At 50.0% G+C, this 14,328-nt stretch overlaps 1 protein-coding gene across 1 annotated transcript; it reads right to left on the bottom strand.

Moving 5' to 3' along the window:
- Positions 1-650: 650 nt before the first annotated feature.
- Positions 651-1,586, bottom strand: LOC138847574 (olfactory receptor 1D2-like). Its single transcript, XM_070066708.2, has one exon. It carries the CDS (start codon positions 1,584-1,586, stop codon positions 651-653), a length of 936 nt encoding a protein of 311 aa, XP_069922809.1.
- Positions 1,587-14,328: the final 12,742 nt, after the last annotated feature.

The raw sequence follows: 14,328 nt of genomic DNA, 5'->3' as shown, positions 1-14,328 counted from the left end.
TCACTGTGCCTGGCAATGAGCTCTGTGCAGTGGGAGAGTAAGTGCCTGGCGGGACAGAGCGAGGGCACGGCGTGGGCCCCCCAGCAGCAGTCAAGGGGCACCTTGGATTTTTTGCACTGTCCTCACGGGCCTGTTGGTGGTACCCTGGGCAAAACCCGTACACCCACTCCTTCCCGGTGACAGGAGCCCCCCACGCCCCCACAACCTCGTTCTCTGGAGAAATGCAAGGAGCCTCCTCAGCTCCATCTGAACAGTCAGTCTCCTACACTCACAGGTGAGGATGCTTTGGTTCCGCAGGCCTCCGTTTGCTGGCTCACCCAGGACACAGAGGCAACAGCAGCATCTCCCCCACAGGGCTATGTGGCGTCGACAGTTGCCCATCAAAACCCACGGGGCAGGCAGGGGCTGCAGGGGCTGGGGAAGGACAGAGAGGACGAGTTGGAAACCGGGTCCCCACGCAAACAAGCTGCTTCCCCAGGGACTGGCCCACGAGAGTCACTCAGGGCGTGTTGGTTGACCAAGTGGAAGAAGGTGACGACAGCAGAGAGGCAGGGCCGGGCTGAACGCCTGCCCCATGGGCCTTGTGGACAGTCCCTGCCCACATGAAGCGGGGAGAAGGCATGTGTGCTGGGAGGCGGAAGTTGCTGTTCTCAAGAGGAGAGCTGTCCCCAGCCGAGGAGACTTCTTAGGGCCCCTTTCATGTCCTTATTCCTTAGGCTGTAAATGAAGGGATTGAGCATAGGAGCCACCACTGCATATAACACCGTGGCCACGGAATCCTCAATGGTGTAGGAGGAGGAAGGGCGCAGATAGACCCCAAAGAGGGCCCCATAGAACAGGGACACCACTGCGAGGTGGGAACTGCATGTTGAAAAGGCCTTCAGCTTGCTCTGTGAAGAATGCAGTCTTAGGATGGCTGAGAAAATGTGCATATATGACAGAGAAATAAAGAAGAAGGGGATGACAAAAAGAACACTCCCTAAGGTATAAACAACCAGCTCATTGGTGTGGATGTCTGAGCAGGAAAGCTTCAACAATGCATAGAGCTCACAGAAAATATGGTGTATTCTGACATGTGCGCAGAAGGACAATGTATCCATGAGGAGGGTGTGGACCAAGGGATAGATGTTTGTGACAAGCAGAGCCACAGACACCAAAGTGATACAGAACTGGGGGCTCATGATTGTGGTGTAGCGCAGAGGTTGACATATGGCTACAAATCTGTCATATGCCATGACTGCCAATAGCACATTGTCTAGTTCTAGAAACAAAATTAGAAAATACATCTGAGTGAGGCACCCGACATAGGAGATAGACTGGCGGTGGGTTTGGATGTTTATCAGCATCTTTGGTATAGTGACGGAGGTAAAGCAGATGTCAACACATGACAGACTGGCTATGAAGAAGTACATGGGACTGTGGAGGGTGGTAGAAGAGCTGATGGCCAGGATGATGAGCATGTTCCCCACCATGGTGACCAGGTACATGAACAGAAACAAGCTGAAGAGGACAGGTTGATGTTCAGGCATCCCTGACAGTCCCAGGAGGAAGAATTCTGAGGTTCTGGTTACATTGCCTCTCACCATGGCTCTTGATTTCTAAAAGAAAAAAATGCAATAGAAATGCATCGATCTACCAGACCAGAGGCAGTCTGGGAGAGCATGCATGGCACTTTCATCATTGGATGAAATGATACATCGTGATGCTGATGGAAGGATCTCCAACAAGAAAGTCTGGTGATCACTGCAGGGTAGGGGTGCTGTTGTGGTTCTCTTTGTTACTGACTTTAGTCAAGAGCACCTTTTGCTTCCCCAAAAGGAAAGAAAAGATCCAGGCAGAGAAGAAGACAAGTAGAACTGCAGGGAAGGCTAGGATGTGGGAGGAGGCAGTTGGCAAGTCACAATGGCAGCCCTCAGTGAGGAGTATCTTGATTATTTTTACCTCATTTTATACCCCTCTTCCACTCGGAGGTCTGGGTAATGAGCATCAGATAGAGTGTGTGTGTTCATCCTTAGAGATAAACATACTCATACATATGTGTATTCATGGAAGACTATATGGAAGATTACTCACCATAATGTTAACTAACAGTGGATATCCCAGGGGTGAGGGTTTTAATTTGCATATTTTCAGCACTAAACCTATATTAAATTTTGAAACAGTGCTATATGGATACTAATAGATCTTTCACAGAGTTTCTGTACTGGACAAAGTTTGAAACACAAGCACAATCAGAGGTTCATATGCAGAGCCTTCTCACACCATAGGCTGTATCTAAAAATCGTGTCCCTCTATTTTCCTCTCGCCTCCTGCTCATGGCATGGACTCCACACAGGCTACACGCCCATGAGGTGTGTTTGCACTAGATGGAGAGATGTACACTTATAAATCTGATGAAATGGAAAACTTAATAAAGTCTGGCTTAAAAGACATTGACCCAAAAAGGGTAAGGGGATGCACATACAAGTGTTCCATTTCCAAAGAGTCCATGGATCTTCACTTAAAAATAAATCGCATCCCACCTTTAATGCAGGGGCTTTTAAGAACAATTATTTTAATCCATCAGACTGTTACCTCCCTAAAACATGAAAAATGTCTCCTCAAATACTGAAAGTCTGCAAGGGAAGGAACAACATCTCTCTGGTTCACTCCTGAACCCCATGGCCTCCTCAAGCCAGCATAACACGAAAACTAAAACCAGAGAGCAACAGCACACACATAAAGAATGATGAAGCAAAAATCTCGAATACAGGCAAAGCCAATCCGTTAGTATCTACAAGGTATAATGCAGCAAACAGGAATCCAAGAATGACTGGAATGATGACTCCTACCGATGCAATTAAGCATACTGTGTGACGGGAGGAGAAAAACAGTATTCCAAATCTCAAGGATGTTAAATGGAACTCGTAAAACCTGGCATCCCTTCTTGATTTTTAAAACCCCTGATGAGACTGGAATTGCAGCCTCGTCTCAAAGCACCAGTGTCTGGACAGCCATGCCCCAGGCAAAATTACACCCTGCCCCCAAAGCTGCCCCCATCCCAACCCTTCCTGTGTGTCCTCTGCAGCTCATCATGCATGACAAATTCCTTCTCAAAGCATCCTCCACCCTCCTCCTCAATGGGGCTAGGCTGTGGCCCCAAGGACACTGCTTTCTCACAGCCCTTTCCTTTCCAGGGAAAACCCACTTTTCCTCTCAAGGATGGGAGGTGGGGTCCGTGACATGTCCTTCCTCCTGGTGCTACTTGCCAGCCCGACATTTCCTGCATTCTTTCAACGTTTATTTATTTTTATTAATTTGGAGAGAGAGAGAGAGAGAGAGAGAGAGAGAGAGGGAGACAGCATGCGCCAGGGCTGGGCCAATTTAAGACCAAGAGATAAGAACTCAATCCAGGTCTCCCACATTGATGGCAGGGACCCATGTACTTGAGCCATCATCTCCTGCCTCCCAGGGTGTACATTAGCTGGAAGCTGGATTGGAAGCAGAGCTAGGAGTCAAACACAGGCACTCTAATAGGGGGCATGGATGTTCCATGTGGAGTGTTAATTTCTGCATCAAATGCCTGCCCCTCCTCCACCCTTTAAGGAAAGACCTAGGAATAACAAAAATGGCAGAAAAGGAAGCTCTAAGGGCCCATCTCTCCACAGAAACACCAGAAAGCGACGAAACACTGTGTGAGTACACTTTGTGAGAACTCACAAGAACACTCAAAGATTTCCAGCAACCAAACACTGGATCAAGATAACGGTGACGTAAGCAGGGTAGGTGAACTTTCTGGTGTTCCAACTTAGCCTTGCCCCATAGCCCTCCCTCCCCAGCACAGCAGTGACCTTGAAGTCAAGGTGACCCACAAGTCAAGTGCGGTTCTTGGTTCAGGGAGGAGGAGAAAAGCCTTAGCTCTCAAGGAACTGCGCTTGTCTGTTTGTACCTACCCCAGGATTCCCTAAGGATGGACAGGAGGCACCAAGCAAAGAAACTTGAAGAAATCCAGAGAACAACGTCTCAACACATGGCAGTATCAACAGTGCCCTAGGAGTTATGAAAAAGGCAACCAAGTAGCAGCTACGGAGCCAGAAAGTCCCAAAAGTGAAGTGAGGAGCACACAATGCTGTCTTCAACAGCCGACCTGAACAGACAGGAGAAATGACTAATACCGGGAAGATAGGTAAACTTAAATCATCCAGGCAGAGAGGGACGAAAAAAGAATGAAGAAAAATGAGCAGAGCCTGAGAGACCTGTGGGACATCATTGAGGAGACCAACAAACATGTTGTTGATTCTCAGAAGGGAGAACAGAAGTGCTGAAAGGAATATTTGAAGAAACCAAGGTGGGCACTTGGCATAGTGGTTCAGATGCCACTTGAGATGACACATCCCATCTCAGAGTGCCTGGGTTCCAGTCCCAGCTCCGCTCCTGGTTTCAGCTTCCTGCTGATGCCAACTGGTAGTGGCCCAAGCACTTGAGTCGCGGCCACCGATGTGGAATACCCAGATTGAGGTCCTGGCTCCTGGCTGCCTGAAGACGGACAGCCATCACTAATGACACTCCAGCTTTCTGGACCAGGAAATTCATGACCAGCCAAGCACTTCAGATGAAGCAAATGGACTTGGGTGTCCCTCACCCTGGAAAGGCAACAGTCCCTAGCACAGAAACTGGGGGAAAACTCGCTGCAGCGTGCATGACTGGAGCAGGTGCCGTCTTGCTGTTTGGATTCAGAACCCCTTTGGGAGGTGGCAAACAACTGGCACTGGCGTGCACTATGATTCCTTGCACGATGCCAAGAGAATGAACCTTAACTCAGCCTGGAGAGGCATGGCCTGTAGGAGAAGAAAAGGATCCCAGGGAAGGAGGGAGAGGGAGGCAAGGATGGAATGCACAAAGGCAGGGGGTTGTGGAGGCCAGTGTTGGTGCTGGCTAAAACAGAGCTGGAGGTTGGGTAAGAGGAAGAGGAGGTGAGATTCTGCCGTGACTTCCTCTGCAGTGACTGGGTGGATTTTCCGTGAGGGGATTCATAAACTGTAAATGCTTTCAAAGGAATGTGCAGACGGGGAAGGAAGGTGCCCTGATGGAGGTGAGGAGGCTTCCGCAGCAGCAGCAGAAGCAGCAGAGGCAAGGCGGGGTCTGCTGTGTAGTCCATGTGCCCTGCACAGCAGGTCAGACACAAGACTCAGACAAGATGGCCATGATGCCGGGGCCAGTCTCCCTCGATTCTGCCTGCCCACCCTCGAGCCCACTCTGAATCCCCAACACCTGGGCCACCAAACCCACACCTTCTGGTGTCACCACAGCTTGGAACATCGGGTCTGAGGGCTTGGTCGCAATGCATAGCTGCTCGTGGACCAACCCTGCCCGGGCACCATGGTGCAGCCAAGACTTGGGACCTGGCATAGCTGAGCACCACACCAAGGGGTCTACGGATGGCACCGGCAGTGCCCCCTTCAGCTGTCCTGTCTGGGCACCGCCCGCACGGACTCAAGGCCAGCTTTGCCCTGGCCTCCGCACCACCTCTCTCTGTTCCTCCCTGTGTTTTTCACACTGTGGCCCCCAGGTCCTGGCGCTGACACGGGTGCCTGGATAAAGAGTGCTGCCACAACCTCCTGGCCAGGGTTTCTCCTCCAGGGTTATCTGGAAGGCACATCTCGATCAGCTGTGCAGGGAGCACAAGGCCCCTGTGCCCCCAGGTATGGCCCCAGGGCTGGACCCCAGCATCCCCAGATGTACCACACAGTGGCCAGGGCCTGCTCAGTAGCCCGTGGTGTACACATGGGTTTTCCTCCTTGCTGCCAACCCGGCCCTGCCCCTCTGTGCCAGGGAAGTGGTTTTGCTCACCCCCGGGTGCCCCCGGAGGGAATGCCTGAGCCAGTTTTCCTGGTGCAAATTAAAGCCCCTGCCCATGCCCATGCCACGAATCTCCTGTTCTTGCAGCCTTTGCCCCAGCACATGTCTCCCCTTGCACCTTCTTGAGGATGGAACCCTCCTCCTCCTCAAACACATACCTCGTCCCTCTCCGGCTCGTTACCGACTGTTCGCATGGACAGCAGCCCGCCTTCCCTGCCCCTTGTGCATGGGCAAAGGTCTTCATGCATTTGAAGATGCCCTGTGAGCTGCTGGCACGCAACTGCATCCAGTCTCCTGCACAGGCTAGGGCTACAGAGACCATGAACTCTTCCCCCAGGCACTCAGGTAAACACGACTCTAGGTGCATGTGCTAAATATCTACTATCGATTCACTCATGCAGACTGTACAACTCGAGGTGTGCAGCTTTGACACAGGGTCAAGCTGTGACTGCCCGCTCCCAGTGCCTCCAGATTTCTGTCCCTTTCTGGGCCAGCTGATCTGTAAGCTGCAGATGTCTCATCTTGACTCCTGGAGATGTCCATGAGTTCTCTGGAACCCCCCGCTCCCAGCTAGCTCCTGGCTACAGTTTGGCAGAGTTCTTTCATCAGCCCAGTGGACAAAGGCAACAAAAGTTGCCTTGACTCCTGGGAAGGCAGGCTGCCAAGACCCAGCTCCTCATAGCCAGGTGTGCACCCAGCCTCCCCAGCTGGCTTCAGAACCACCTGTAGGAACCAGCTGGCTTTTCACCCACCTCTCACCAGGAAATTCCGTATGACACACTCAGGGGCCTCCCTGGAGCCTTGATCTAGGAGAGTAGGAGAGCAGAAGCTGAGGGTACGAGGCAGAGTGGCAGCTGCGAGAAGAGGCTGGGACCACCGTTGCAAGGAAGACACCAAGATGCTTCAGGGACTCCAGGGCCCCGGGAGGGCAATCCCCAGAAAGGCTTATTAGAGAGGAACCGTGTGGGCCCTTGGGAGGCAGGAACGTTTTCATATTTTCCACATGCTCCTCCCATCCCCCTGGGCAGGCCAGGCTTTAGAATCAACTGTACTGAGGGAAAGAATTGCACATGATGGGCGCTGATTGAAAAGGATACTAGAGGTCCCCTGGAGGCAGGCCCACCAGGACCAACTCACAGAGATGGAGAAGGCCCTGCTCAGGGCTCAGGGGTTGACACCTCTTGGGTTGCCCACATCCCACATTGGAGCGCTCGGGTTAGAGTTCTTTTTTTTTTTAACTTTTATTTAATGAATATGAATTTCCAAAGTACTACTTATGGATTACAATGGCTTCCCCCCCATACCGTCCCTCCCACCCACAACCCTCCCCCCTCCCACTCCCTCTCCCCTTCCATTCACATCAAGATCCATTTTCAATTATCTTAACATACAGAAGATCAGCCTAGCACACATTAAGTAAGGATTTCAACAGTTTGCTCCCACACAGAAACATAAAGTGAAAATAATAGATGATTTTTTTAAATGATGATGAAATCAGATCAGACCTATTGTCATGTTTAATCCCAGTGAGAGTCAAGTTGGGAATTGATAATTTTTTTTTTTACAGAAGATCAGTTTAGTATGCATTAAGTAAAGATTTCAACAGTCTGTACCCCCATAGAAACACAAGGTGAAATATATTGTTTGAGTACTCGTTATAGCATTAAATCCCAATGTACAGCACATTAAGGACAGAGATCCTACATGAGGAGTAAGTGCACAGTGACTCCTGTTGTTGACTTTACCAATTGACACTCCTGTCTATGGCATCAGTAATCTCCCTATGCTCCAGTCATGAGTTTCCAAGGCTATGGAAGCCCTCTGAGTTCTCCGACTCTTATCTTGTCTAGACAAGGTCATAGTCAAAGTGGAGGTTCTCTCCTCCCTTCAGAGGAAGGTACCTCCTTCTTTGAAGACCTGTTCTTTCCACTGGGATCTCACTCACAGAGATCTTTTTGCCAGAGTGTCTTGGCTTTCCATGCCTGAAATACTCTCATGGGCTTTTCAGCCAGATCCGAATGCCTTTAGGGCTGATTCTGAGGCCAGAGTGCTATTTAGGACATCTGCCATTCTGTGAGTCTGCTGAGTATCTCACCTCCCATGTTGGATCACTCTCCCCTTTATTTATTCTATCGGTTAGTGTTAGCAGGTACTAGACTTGTTTATGTGCTCCCTTTGACTCTTAGTCCTTTCATTATGATCAATTGTGAACTGAAATTGATCACTTGGAATAGTGAGATGGCATTGGTACATGCCACCTTGATGGGATTGAATTGGAATCCCCTGGTATGTTTCTAACTCTATCGGGTTAGAGTTCTGACTCTGCTCCCAATTTCAGCTCCCTGCTAATGTGCACCCTGGGAGGCAGCAGGTGATGGCCCAACTGTTTGGGTCCTGTCACCATGTAGGAGCCCTGGATGGGCTTTGTGGCTCCCAGGAACCTGGGAACCACTGGTGAGGGTAGAGCAGGTACGGAGAGCCTTCAAAGCCCCATTCTGAGACAATGGCCATTATTCGACCAGCCTGCTGGTCCCCTGGAAGACTGCACCCAAAGGCTCTTCTTATGGTTGGCCTGAGTCATTGCTCACCTAGCCCAGCCTTTCCTGACCAGTGTGGTGAGGAGTGTCAGAAGGAAACACAGGCAGCTATCTACCATCATGGCCACCGGTGGCAGTAAATAGCAACTGGGACAAAGGCCTAGCCCTGAAGTTGAGAAAGACAGAAAGTCTAGGAAATGCGATGGCTATAGAGGGCTCTGCAAAGCTCAGACATAATCCCGGGAATCTAGAAAGACAGGAACCCCCACAGGCCTGGGGCCCTGCTCAGCAAAGTCCTGGGAAGGCCCAAAGCTCCCGGCTCTGCCTACACTTGAAGCTCTGCCCGAGGCGGAAGTGATGGCTACGGCAGTGTTATCAACTGGCTGGCTGACTGGGGGCGTTGTGCTCCAACACACACAAAGGCTGGGAAACATACTGGCTTAAGAATCTGAAGAAGTATCAGCCGGATCTTTACAGGACCATTAAGTTAATGAAGCAGACACTGCATTGGGCATGCACAACAAAGAATGCACACTTTACAAGATTCATTCACAAATGCATGAAACAGCTCCAATAACAACAGATCCTATACAGGGGAAGATTCTGATTTCCAGAACTGCCACGCTATGATATGGGAAATGTCCAGTGTCCAAGAAAACACAGAGACAGGCAAACAGACAAAATAGTACGGAAAAGTCACTGCAGCATGTTATAAAACAGTGTATTCTATTTTTAAGAACTCTTTTCTGTTCCGGTGATTTGAAAAACCACTACATACAGCCGTAAGTCTAAAACTGTTGATGGACTGATATGGTGGAAACATGTAATGTGCATGTGGTTTAAAAATACCACAAGCTTAGGGAGGGAAGTACGGGGGCCATATAGGAGCAAACTTAATATGCTATTGGAAAGCCAAGACACTCTGGCAAAAAAAAAAAAAAGGACCTAAATGAAAGATCTCTGTGAGTGAGATCCCAGTAGAAAGAACGGGCCATCAAAGAACGAGGTACCTTTCTCTGAAGGGAGGATAGAACTTCCATTTTGACTATGACCTTGTCTAAATAAGATCAAAGTCGGCGAACTCAAAAGGCTTCCATAGCCTTGGCAACTCATGGCTAGAGCCTAGGTAGATTACTGACGCCTTAAACAAGAGTGTCAAATTGTTAAGTCAACAACAAGAGTCACTGTGTACTTACTTCTCATGTGGGATCTGTCCTTAGTGTGTTGTCCAATGTGAATTAATGCTATAACTACTACTGAAACGGTATTTTACACTTTGTGTTTCTGTGTGGGTGCAAACTGTTGAAATCTTTACTTAATATATACTAAATCGATCTTCTGTATATAAAGAGAGTTGAAAATGAATCTTGATGTGAATGGAATGGGAGAGGGCGCGGGAGATGGGAGGGGTGCGGGTGGGAGGGAAGTTATGGGGGGGGGGAAGCCATTGTAATCCATAAACTGTACTTTGGAAATTTATATTTACTAAATAAAAGTTTTAAAAAACTTTATATGTTATTTTAAAATTAAATTGGCATAAATCTGTAATAGATTGTTAGAAGAGGACATCTGTTATCCCCAGGGCAACTTCTAAGAAAGTAACTTTAAAAATTGGTAAAAGAAAGAATTAAAATGGTCTAGAAATATCAATGTAACACCAAAGAAGATAGTGATGTAGGAACAGAGGAACAAAAGAAATGGATGATGGGGTTGTGTTATGGCGCAGTGCAGTTAAGCTGCCACTGGAAACTCCGGCGTCCCATACTGATATGGGACTGATATGGACTGGTCCTTGTCCCAGCCGCTCTGCTTCTGATCCAACGCCCTGATAATGCACCTGGGAAGGCAGCAGGTGATTGCCCAACCACCTGGGCTCCTGCCACCCAATTGGAAGACCCTGATGGAGTTCCCAGCTCCTGGCTTCAGCCTGGCCCAGCCCTGGCTGTTATGACCACTTGCGGAGTGAACCAGCAGATGGGAGAGATCTGTCTGTCTCCCTCTCTCTCCTTCTCTCTCCCTCTCCCCCAGCTCAAATAAGTAAAATACTTCAATTTTCAATAAAAATACAGTACCTTTTCTTCAAACAGGAAAACATGCAGTTAAAGACATTAAAGCAGAACAGGTTTCCTTTTAAATGGTTTTCCCACCTTCTAAAACAAATAGCAGTAATAGTGAATAAGGAACAACACGGACACTCGAGTTGCAAAAAATACTATTTTGACGGCTGTTTCCATGTCTTGGCTGTTGTGAACAAGGCTGAGACAAATGTGGGGCTGCTGTATCTTTCCAAGGTGGCAACTTCTTTTCCTTTGGTAGAGTGATTGCTTCCTTATATAGCAATTCTAAGGTTAATTTCTTTAGAGCTCTCCATACCAATTTCCACAATGACCGCACCAATCCCCATTCCCACCAACAGTGTATAGGAGTTCCCTTTTCTCCACACCCTTGCCAGCATTTGTTAAAAAAAAAAAAACACTCTAAATGGATGCACGTTGTTCTATGTGAGTTATTCCTCAATAAAACTGATCAAACTGTTGCCTCCTGCAAGACCTTGGAAGGCAGACGTGCTGTCCAGTACTGAAGTGCCCTGTTGGAAATGACCACAGTGCTGGGGAAGCGCTAGCAGTTTCTTGTCACTTTGGGAAAGAGGACCACAGGCTTGAGCTAGCAGTCCACAGGCAGATCTGCCGAATGAGAGCAATGCCTTATCATTTGGGCCTTTTCAGGTTGAGAAAGCCAATCACTTCTGAAGCTGCAATTCCAGCAACTTTTTTAAATTTTATTTTCCGTTTTCTTTTTGAATGGCAGAGTGACAGCGAGAGGAAGGGAGGGAGGGAGGGTGAGCGAGAGGGAGAGCAAGAACGAGAGAGAGAGAGAGAGAGAGAGAGAGAGAGAGACTGACTTTCATCCATTGGTTCACTCTCCAAACGCCCACAACATCCAGGGCTTGGCGAGGACAAAGCCAAGAGCCCAGGAACTCCATCTGGGCCTTTCACCTGGGTGGTGGGAGCCAAGTACTTGAGCCATCATCTGTTGCCTTCTAAGGGTGTGCACCAGCTGGAAGCTAAGCTGAGCTGGGACTTGAACCAGGCTCCCCGATCTAGGATGCAAGTGACCCAAGCTGTACCCCAATCACCGTGCCAAACTCTTGCTCCAATGTCCGTAATTTGTAAAGGCAGTTTGGAATCAGCCTCCTGAGAAAGATACTGACTACAGTGGCCGAGCAAACAGCTTCAGAGTGTTGTTTTCCCATTTAAGCTCACTGCTTGAGAAAGCCTCCAGATGGGTGCCATTCATTGTCAGAGAGGGGCCCAGGCCAGCAAAGACAAGAGAAAGCAAAAAGATGAGAGATTTCAAGCTTAAAACCAAGTGTAAAGATGAGCGACTTCAAGACTAAAAACGGACCGGAAGCCAAACAATCTGCAGAGCCACATAAACTGCAAGCTAAGTCTGCCAAAGCCAACAAGCATTCCAACACACCCCCACAGGGGCCCCTAAACTGGCACCAGTAAGTAGCACGCTGCTGCCCACACCACGCAGCCTCTCTACTGCTGACTTCAGGCGTGGTGTATGGCAGGGGGCGGATGGATAAGGACAGAGTCCCAGATGGCAAAGCCAGTGGCTACAGAGCACGCTGTGAGGATGAGTCTTTCCCAGAGGACAGGTCCAGGGGCCCCCTGCCGCCCCACTGCTGGGGCTGCTGCTCAGAGGGAATCAGTCTGCTGCTGTGGACCAGAGACTGCAGTGTATTTCCCATTCCTCCCTCTGATCACCTTCAGATTGCACTGGAGAAGCTAGCCTCTGCTTGTCCCTTCTAGATACACAACTCTTTCAGGTTTTAACCGTGCCTTCACCATCCCACTAGAGACGTAACCGCAGCCTTGTCATTGCATGCCATCAGGTGCGCCCAGGGCCAGCGTCCTGGGCATGTGACCTCTGCATGGGTCCCTGATCTCAGAAGGCCCCCACACTCTGTCCGGCGCTCTGCTGTCACCACTTGAAATTCCTGTTCACTTTGTATTTGAACTCGTGTTATGTCAGTGAAGTCCAACGGAGCAATGTGCAGGCAGGCCGACGGGGCAGGAGGCAGCATGTGTGCTGGGCATGGGGCAGACACAGCGGGCTGGGAGGACCTCGGCAGATATCTAGTATGGTGGCAATCACAGCTGGGGCACAGAGGAAAGAAACCCCTGACTCTGCGACCATACATTTCTGCCTCTGGAAAACTTCCCTCATGTCGGCCTGCAGTCACCAAGAGATTCATGTCTCCCGTTCGATCCACAAACCGCTGTGCTGTGACTCCTGCCTCCCCTCTTCTACGGAAACTGAGGGAGGAAGGAGAAGCGGCAAGTGAGGGTGAAACAGGAAATGAGGACCACACACAGGTTCTGGCTGAGCTGTCCACACACATGGAAAAGAGTCCCCGTCCCCAAGTGATACCAGTGGAAGCTGAGTCCAGGAGAAGCAGACCTGGGGTAGAGGAAAGACAAGCTCAAGTGTCCTGTATAATCACTGTTGGGGAAAGACAGACTACCTTCAAGCCAGGGGAGATGGAGGAGGACCAGGGCAAAGAACCCTTGTAGAGTTCAGGAAGGGGGCAGAGTGTTACTGCTAATGGTGTGTGTGTGTGTGTGTGTGTGTGTGTGTGTGTTGCAGGGTAAGCCCTGGGGGATGGGAGCTCTGAGAAAGAGAAGACATGAAAAGAACAACATAGTGCAAATAAAGGCAGGGTGATGGGTCCCTAGACCTTGGTCACCGTGGCCAGCTGAATGCAGGGCTCCCTGACAGAGAAGAGGCAGACCACAAACTCTGAGAAGTACTTTAATGAGAAGTGGCAATGAACTGGGGGACAAAAGCCAAACTGAACCTTGGGAAAGACAGGAAACCCTGGCAGAGCAGCACAGCAGAGCCTACCAATGAAACACAAGTAGAAGGGGGTACTGGTGTGGTGTAGACCCTGGCTCAAAAGGTACCAGCAGCTTCTGCAGACGGGGAGACTGTATGCAACCAACCAAGGAAAGCAGAGTCAGGCAGTAGCCGCCAGTGGGTGGCAGCCCTCAGGCCTCCCAGACGGCTCTGACCATGAAAGGGCGTGGGATGGGGCCCACTCACCTCAATGCATCTGAGACTTGTCATCAAGGCACTCTTTGGCCGCTGCAACAGACAGAGGCACAACTAGACTCTCCAGGTGCAGGGAGGTGGGAACCCTTCCCTCACCCTGTGGGACAGGACTGACTCAGCCACCCCAATACCCCGTTCAAACCTGGCAGTCCCCAGCCCTGAGAATGACCCACTCACTCAAGTTAAAGAGAGACAAGTTTTCCAAATTGGAACATAGTGCTCGAGTAGTTCTGAGACTCTGGTGAGGAACAGAATCATCCAGAATCTGATAAAACATGTACACTGCCTGTCAAGCAGCAGTTAAAGAGAAAATACATGCCGAGTCTCCAAACGGGCTAAAACATGATTCCCGGACTTCCTGGGGAAGCGTACATGTGGTTCAAAGGACGTTATTTCTATGTGGGTGGGGATGGAAGGATGGACGTATAGACAGCCAGGTAAATGAGCACAAGGTTCCAGGGCCAGGTCTGCCAGAGTCTCCATCCCACAAGAATGGTGGTCCCAAGTGGCCCCCTACATCCTCAGCCCAGCCCCACGCTGCCCCAGCCCGTGCACTAAGACACCTGGTCTTCCCTTGCTACCCAGCCTACCAAGTTCATCTTTCAGTCTGTTGACTTCCCTCTGCAGCACATGACACTAGCCCAGCAGACAGGGGAGAAAGCAACATGGTCAGTATGCTCTTACCTCCTCCCTCTCCTTCTCTCCTCACGCGCCTCTGGCCCTTACTGCCAAGCACCCACCCCCACCCCATCCCAAAGCCCAGCGGCTAAACCGGAAAGGGGCCATCCGTCGGGAAGGAGGTGCTCTCTCTTCTGGAGGGTGGGCGGTGGGA

The sequence above is a fragment of the Oryctolagus cuniculus genome, chromosome X (assembly GCF_051225735.1).
Source record: "Oryctolagus cuniculus isolate XC-2025 breed Fujian yellow rabbit chromosome X, ASM5122573v1, whole genome shotgun sequence".
Classification (NCBI taxonomy): domain Eukaryota; kingdom Metazoa; phylum Chordata; class Mammalia; order Lagomorpha; family Leporidae; genus Oryctolagus; species Oryctolagus cuniculus.
This window is presented reverse-complemented; position numbering and strand designations above follow the sequence as displayed.

Coding starts and splice junctions, on each gene's coding strand:
- LOC138847574 (XM_070066708.2), bottom strand. CDS start 1,586: ATGGTGAGAGGCAATGTAACCAGAACCTCAGAATTCTTCCTCCTGGGA.